Source organism: Dryobates pubescens (assembly GCF_014839835.1).
Source record: "Dryobates pubescens isolate bDryPub1 chromosome 44 unlocalized genomic scaffold, bDryPub1.pri SUPER_44_unloc_1, whole genome shotgun sequence".
NCBI lineage: Eukaryota > Metazoa > Chordata > Aves > Piciformes > Picidae > Dryobates > Dryobates pubescens.
In genome coordinates this window covers 26,292-33,989 of record NW_026530687.1, presented here as the reverse complement: position 1 = coordinate 33,989, position 7,698 = coordinate 26,292, and the positions used below count along the sequence as shown (strand labels likewise).

Genomic DNA, 7,698 nt, shown 5'->3' with positions numbered 1-7,698 from the left:
ACCCCATAGCTTCCCTGCCCCATAGCTCCCTGCCCCATAGCTTCCCTACCCCATAGATCCCTGCCCCACAGCTCCCTACCCATAGCTTCCCTACCCCATAGCTCCCTGCCCCATAGATCCCTGCCCCACAGCTCCCTACCCCATAGCTTCCCTACCCCATAGCTCCCTACCCCATAGCTTCCCTGCCCCATAGCTCCCTGCCCCATAGCTTCCTGCCCCATAGCTTCCTGCCCCACAGCTCCCTACCCCATAGCTCCCTACCCCATAGCTTCCCTGCCCCATAGCTCCCTGCCCCATAGATCCCTGCCCCACAGCTCCCTACCCCATAGCTTCCCTGCCCCATAGCTCCCTGCCCCATAGCTCCCTGCCCCATAGCTCCCTGCCCCACAGCTCCCTGCCCCATAGCTTCCCTGCCCCATAGCTCCCTGCCCCATAGATCCCTGCCCCACAGCTCCCTACCCCATAGCTTCCCTACCCCATAGCTCCCTGCCCCATAGCTTCCCTGCCCCATAGCTTCCCTACCCCATAGCTTCCCTGCCCCATAGCTCCCTGCCCCATAGCTCCCTGCCCCATAGCTTCCCTACCCCATAGATCCCTGCCCCATAGCACCCTGCCCCATAGCTTCCTGCCCCATAGCTCCCCCACACCTCCCTGCCCCACAACTCCCTGCCCCACAGCTTCCTGCCCCAGAGCTCCCCTGCCCCATAGCTCCCTGCCCCATAGCTTCCCAGCCCCATAGCTCCCTGCCCCATATCTCCCAGCCCCATAGCTTCCTGCCCCAGAGCTCCCCTTCCCCATAGCTCCCTGCCCCATAGCTTCCCCATAGCTTCCCCGCCCCGTAGCTTCCCTGCCCCACAGCTCCCTACCCCATAGCTCCCTTTCCCCATATCTCCCTTCCCCCCCCCCCCTTCCCAGCCCCATAGCGAACCCCCCTCCCCCAGATTCCCCCCCCTCCACCTCCCCCCCCCCCCCCCTTCTTGGCCCCCCTTCCCAGCCCCATAGATCCCAACCCCCCCTCCCCCCGTCCGTGGGGGTCTCTCTCTCCCTCCTCCTCCCCTCCCCCCCCGCAGCTGCTGCGCGGCTCCCGGCGGCTGCTGGGGGCTGGCCTCTGGGGGGCGCTGCTGCGGGCGACCTTCTACGGCCACTTCGTGGGGGGCTGCAGCCCGGGGGAGGTCCAGGCCAGCGCCGGCCGCCTGCGGGCCCTGGGCCTCCGCCCCATGCTGGCCCTGCCCAGCGAGCAGCCTGTGGGGCAGGAGGAGGAGGAGGAGGGGTGGGTGTGGGGCTGGGGGGGGGGGGGGAGGCGAGGGGGGAGGGGGGGGGTCGTTATGGGGCTGGGAGGGGGTTTGGGAGGCAGCTGTGGAGCTGAGGGGGGGGGCTGGGGGAGGGCTCTATGGGGCTGGGAAGGTCCCTATGGGGCTGGGGGTGGTGCATATGGGGCTGGGGTTGGTCCCTGTGGGGCTGGGGCAGGGCTCTATGGGGTTGGGGGAGGTGCTTATGGGGCTGGGAGGGTCCCTATGGGGCTAGGGGAGGTCCCAATGGGGCTGGGGGAGGTCTCTATGGGGCTGGGAGGGTCCCCATGGGGCTAGGGGAGATCCCAATGGGGCTGGAGGAGGTCCCTATGGGGCTGGGAGGGTCCCTACGGGGCTGGGGGAGGGCCCTATGGGGCCCGCGACCGCCTCAGCCAATCGCCGCGCAGGGAGGAGTGGTACGCAGCGAATCAGGCGGCGGCGCTGGAGCTCGTGGCGCTGGCGGGCAGCTGCGGGCCCCACCCCATGATGCAGCTGAAGGTGACGTCACTGCTGAGCGCCCGCCTCTGCGTGAGTCTGATTGGGCGGCTGCCCTGCCCGCCCGCCGTGACGTCACTGCCCGGCGCCGGGAGAGCCCTTGGAAAGGACTGGGAGCGCGGGGAGCTCTAAGGGACAATCGCGGGGGGGGGTCTTAAAAGGGCAACGCCAGGAGCGGGGCCCACAGGGAGTCTTAAAGGGGCAATGGGAGACAGGCTGGGAGCGCTGGGAGGGGACTGGGAGCGCTGGGAGGGGACTGGGAGCACTGGGAGGGGACTGGGAGCCCTGGGAGCCAAACTGGGAGCACTGGGAGGGGACTGGGAGCTCTAAGGGGCAATCCCAGGGGGTTCTTAAAAGGGCAACGCCAGGAGCGGGGCCCACAGGGAGTCTTAAAGGGGCAATGGGAGCCAGGCTGGGAGGGGACTGGGAGCCACGTTGGGGGCCACACTCCCCAACGCCGCTTCCCGCGCTGAGCGCCTGGCGCTGTCCAATCGCAGGAGGTGCTGTCCGAGCACGTGGTGCAGGCGGGGCGCGAGCAGGCTCTCGATTGGCTGGAGGCGGCGCTGGGCGGGGAGGTGCTTGGCCACGCCCCCTCCCGCATCACCCTCTCGAAGCGGCCCCAAAACCCTCGGATTTTAGCTCCAATTCAACCCAAATCCGCAGGGGGTTTGCCCCAAATTGCCATCCCTGGCCCCAAGTTTGCCCCAATCGCTTTTGAATCATGGCTTTTTCTCGCCCAAATTCACCCCAAACCACCGATTTTCACCCCAAACCCTCCCATGCCCCAAAATCAGCACATTCAGCCCCAAATCCTCAGGTTTGGGCACAAATTTGCCCCAAATCCTCCTTTTGGGGCCCAAATTTGTCCTAAATCCTCAGCTTTAGCTCCACATTTGCCCCAAGTTGCCACTTTTTGCTCCCCAGTTACCGTTTTCAGCGTAGTTTTGCCCCAAATCCCAGCTTTTGATCCCAAATTTCCCCCAGGTCCTGAGGTTTTGCCCCAAAATTCCTATTCTGAGCCCAAATTTGGCCCAGGGCTGAATTTTGGGCCCCAAACGTGCTTCAAATCCTCAGTTTTAGTCAAAAGTTTGCCCAAATCCCTCCTTTTTCACCCCAAATCCCCACTTCTGCCCCAAATTCCTCCTTTTTCACCCCAAATCTCCATTTCCTCCCCAAATTCACCCAAATCCCTCCTTTTTCACCCCAAATCCTCTTTTCTGCCCCAAACTCCTCCTTTTTCACCCCAAATCCTCTTTTCTGCCCCAAATTCCTCCTTTTTCACCCCAAATTTCCCCCCCCAGGGTCCCTCTCTCCCCTTCTTGACTGCAGCCCAGAACAGGCACCTGGGGGTGGGGCTGCGGCGCCTCGATGACGTCAGCAAGGTGAGCTGGGAGGGGGCGGGGCTGGCGGGTGAGGGGGCGGGGCCAGGGCTGGAGGGGCAGGGCCAGGGCTGGAGGGGCGGGGCCAGGGCTGGAGGGGTGGAGCCAGGGCTGGAGGGGCGGGGCCAAGGGGCTCCAGAATTAAAGGGGCAGAGCCCAGGGGGAATTCTGGGGGGAAAAATGAGGCTTTGGGGCACATTTGGGGTGAAAAAGGAGATTCTGGGGCACTTGGGGGGGGAAGCAGTGGGGAGTTGGGGCAAAGTGCAGTCGAGGAATGGAGATTTTGGGGCAGTTTGGGCTAAAATTGGGGAGGCTTAAAATTGGCCATTTTGGTCAATTGTGGTCTGAAAATGGTCAATTTGGGGGCAAACCCAAGGGATTTGGGGTGACATTGGGGCAAAAGTGGGGGTTTGGAGACAATTTGGGCTTAAAAATGGATATTTTGCCCAATTTGGGGTCAAAAGTTGAGACTTAGGGTCTAAAATGTTGCAATTTTGGTCGATTTGGGGGGGGTCTAAAGCTGGGGGGGTTTGGGGTCCCTTTGGGGCTGGTTTGGGGCTGCTGGGGGGGCGTGGCTCAAAAGGGGGGGCGTGGTCAGGGTGGTGATGTCATCGGTGACGTCACAGGCAGCTGCCAGCGCCGGCGTGAAGCTATTGGTGGACGCAGAGCTGAGCCCCATCAGCCCCGCCCTCGACCTGGTGACCCTGGCTCTGATTGGTCGGCACAACCGGGGGGCGGAGCCCTGGATCTGGAACACCTATCAGGCCTACAGGAAGGTACTGGGAGGGGACTGGGAGGCACTGGGAGGGGACTGGGAGCACTGGGAGGGGACTGGGAGCACTGGGCCCAAACTGGGTCGGGAGGAGGCACTTATGGGGCTGTGGGGGTGACTTAGGGGTCTGGGAGGGTCACTTGGGGGGGGAGGGGGGGGGTCACTTGTGGGTCTGAGAGGTTACTTGGGGGTCATTTATGGGGCTGGGAAGTCACTTATGGGGCTGGGGCTCACCTGGGGGGGGGGTCCAGGTCGTTGTGTGCCCCCTGGCTGGGGGTGAGGTAAGGCTGGGAGGGCTCTGGGGGGGGCTCCGTGGTGGTCACCAGGGGGCGCTGAGGATCCCTGTGCCCCCCCCCCAGGACTGTGCCCCCCGGCTGTGGGGCGATGTGGGGCTGGCCCTGCGCCGGGGCTCTCGCTGCGGCCTCAAGCTGGTCCGCGGAGCCTACCTGGAGCAGGAGAGGGCCTGGGCCAGGGCCCGGGGGGTGCAGGACCCCCTGCAGCCCAGCCTGGAGCACACACACCGCAGGTAACCCCCCCCGGACCTTGGGACCCATAGGTGGGCACTTGGGGGGCAGTTATGGGGCACTGGGACCCATAAGTGGGCACTTGGGGGGCACTGGGACTCACAGCTGCTCCCTTGGGACCCATAAGTGAGCACTTGGGGGGCACTGGGACTCATAGCTGGTCTCTTGGGACCCATAAGTGGGCACTTGGGGGGCAGTGGGACCCATAAGTGGGGGCTTGAGGGCAGTTATGCATCACTGGGAGTCACTTGGGGGCCACTTGTGGGGCTGGGAGTCACTTGGGGGTCAGTTGGAGTTCCCCAGGGGTCACTTGGGGGTCACCTGGGGTTCACTTGGGGTTGGGAGGTCACTTAGGGGGCTGGGGGTCACTTATGGGGCACTGGGAGTCATGGGGCATGGGGGGCACTTAGGGGTCACTTGGGGGTCACTTGAGGTCACTTATGGGGCTGGGAGGTCACTTGGGGGTCAATTGGGAGTCACTGATGGGGCTGAGGGTTACTTGGGGTCACTTGAGGTCACTTATGGGGCTGGGAGGTCACTTGGGAGTCACTGATGGGGCTGAGGGTCACTTGGGGGTCGCTGGGGGACTGCCCCATAGCTACAGCGAGTGCCTGGAGCTTGCCCTGGGGCTGGTGGCCGCTGGAGACCTGCAGCTGATGGTGGCCACCCACAACGAGGCCTCGGTGCTGGAGGCCACCCAGAGGTCAGCAGTGGGCGTGGCCGGAAGTGGGCGTGGCCAGAGGGGAGAGGACAGGAAGTGGGCGGGGGGGGGGGAGGACCCCAAAAGTTGGGGATGAGAGGAAGTGAGGTGGAAAAGAGCTCAAAAGTGAGCGCGTGGGAGCCGGTGGGCTGCTGGCCACGCCCACTTCCGGTCTTAGCACCGCCCAGTCGCTCTTTAAGCCACGCCCCCTTCCCTGTGGGCCACACCCCCAGGGCTCAAAATGCCCCAAAACTGAGGTAGTTTCCTCTTGACCCTTCACATAAGCCCCGCCCCCTTCCTCTACTAGCCACGCCCCTTTAGCACTGGACACACCTACTTCCCATCCAAGCCCCTCCCCTTTCTGTAGGCCCCGCCCCTGGGGCTAAGTGGCTCCCAGTTGGTTCAATTGGCTCCTTTGGGGGTGGGGCCAGGATGCAGCGCTTGGGCGTGGCCCGCAGCGGGGGCGGGGTCTGCTTCGGCCAATTGCTGGGCATGTGTGATCACGTGTCGCTGGCGCTGGGTAAGCCCCGCCCACTTCCGGTCCCAGTCTCCGCCCCCCTCCCCAAAGAGGCTTTAAAGGGGCTGCGGTTTGGCGAGGGGGGGGGGGGTGGGGGGAGTGGTGTCCCTGCCCCATAAGTTGGCACTTGGGGGACGGGAGGGGTGGTTGGAAGGGGTCCCTGCCCCATAAGTGGGTACTGGGGGGGATCTCATGGGGTGCTGGGGGTCACTTGTGGGGCAGGGGTCTCCTTTGGGCTCCCCCAGCCCCATAACTCCTCCCTTGTGGGGCAGAGGGAGCCCTGGGGGGTCACTTGGGGGTCACTTATGGGGCACTGGGGGGGACTTGTGGGGCACTGGGAAGCACTTAGGGGTCACTTGTGGGGCACTGGGGGTCACTTAGGGGGCAGGGTCCCCGTTTGGGCTCCCCCAGCCCCATAACTCCTCCCTTGTGGGGCAGAGGGAGCCCTGGGGGGGTCACTTGGGGGTCACTTATGGGGGTGCTGGGGGGCACTGGGAGTTACATATGGAGCCCCGGGGGTCACTTATGGGGCACTGGGGAGCACTTAGGGGGCACTGGGGGGCACTCAAGGGTCACTTGTGGGGCGCTGGGGGGGGGGGGGGGCACTTGTGGGGTAGGGTCCCCCTTTGGGCTCCCCCAGCCCCACAGCTCCTCCCTCGTGGGGCAGAGGGAGCTCGGGGGGGGGATCGCCTGCAGTTCACTTACTGGCCGCTGGGGGCCGCCCGTGGGGCAGGCGCCGCCGGCTACGCTGTGTACAAATCGGTGCCCGTGGGCGCCCCCTGCCGGACGCTGCCTTACCTGGCGCGGAGGGCGCAGGAGAACCGCGGGGTGCTGGGGGGCAGCCGGGAGCCGCTGCTGCTGCTGCGGGAGCTGCGCAGGCGCTGCTGGGGGGCCCTGGGCGGCTCCAAAACCTCCTGAAACCCACCCAAAAAGGAGCCCCCGGAGGCCGTGGGTGGCAGAAAAAGCCCCGGGGAGGGGAGAGAGAGCTTCAAATAGACCCAAAAGAGGTCGAAGTCGACCCAAAGGAGGTCGAAATTGACCCAAAGGAGGTTGAAATTAAGCCCAAAGAGTCCAAAATGAACCCAAAAGAGCCCAAAGTTAACCCAAAGTGGCCCCAAATTAACCCAAAGAGTCCAAAATGAACCCAAAAGAGAAGCAAATTAACCCAAAGTGGGGCAAAATTCACCTAAATTGTCCAAAATTCACCCAAAATAGACCAAAATTAGCCAAGAGGAGTCCAAAGCTGACTCAAAGTTGACCCCAAATAGCCCAAATGTAACCCAAAATGGCCCCAAATTGACCCCAAACAGACCCAAATCAACCCAGGATTGCAAAATCAACCCAAAATAGCCTGAATTTAACCCAAATAGCCCCAAATCAACCCCAAATAGCCCCAAATTAACCCCAAATAGCCCAAAATTAACCCCAAATAGCCCAAATTTAACCCAGCTAGCCCAAAATTAACCCAGAGCCCAAAATTAACCCCAAATAGCCCAAATTTAACCCAAATAGCCCGAATTTAAACCAAATAGCCCCAAATCAACCCAAATCGACCAAAATTAACCCAACTAGCCCAGAATTAACCCAAATAGCCCAAATCAACCCTAATAGCCCAAAATTAACCCAAAACAGCCCAAATTCAAACTAAATAGCCCAAATTTAACCCTTATAGCCCAAATTTAAACTAGATAGCCCCAAATCAACCCAAATAGCCCAAATTTCACCCAAATAGCCCAAATTTAAACTAAATAGCCCCAAATCAACCCAAATAGCCCAAATTTCACCCAAATAGCCCCAAATCAACCCAAATAGCCCAAATTAACCCCAAATAGCCCAAATTTAACCCAGAGCCCCAAAACTGCCCTCAGATGGCCTCCAGATTTGCCCCAAACCCCTCGAAATTGCCCCAAATCCCCAGGTCGTCCCCCCCCGCCCCCCCCCCCCAATAAACCTCCTCCAGCCTTTGGCTTGCTCTGGGAAAGGAACATTTTGGGGCTTTGGTTTTGCTGCTTTTTGAGCTCT

The 7,698-nt window shown here is 62.1% G+C and overlaps 1 protein-coding gene across 1 annotated transcript in view; it reads left to right on the top strand.

The window, feature by feature from the left end:
* PRODH2 (proline dehydrogenase 2) overlaps positions 1 to 6,629 on the top strand; it is a gene marked incomplete at its 5' end in the record, with an annotated part of 8,364 nt that extends 1,735 nt beyond the window's left edge. Inside the window, 8 exons of the mRNA XM_054179241.1 lie at positions 1,697 to 1,817; positions 2,282 to 2,450; positions 3,114 to 3,166; positions 3,790 to 3,939; positions 4,295 to 4,461; positions 5,058 to 5,185; positions 5,527 to 5,679; positions 6,410 to 6,629. Coding sequence (XP_054035216.1) covers positions 1,697 to 1,817; positions 2,282 to 2,450; positions 3,114 to 3,166; positions 3,790 to 3,939; positions 4,295 to 4,461; positions 5,058 to 5,185; positions 5,527 to 5,679; positions 6,410 to 6,594 — 1,126 coding nt within the window. The remainder of the gene's footprint in view (positions 1 to 1,696; positions 1,818 to 2,281; positions 2,451 to 3,113; positions 3,167 to 3,789; positions 3,940 to 4,294; positions 4,462 to 5,057; positions 5,186 to 5,526; positions 5,680 to 6,409) is intronic.
* Between the last annotated feature and the right edge of the window lie 1,069 nt (positions 6,630 to 7,698).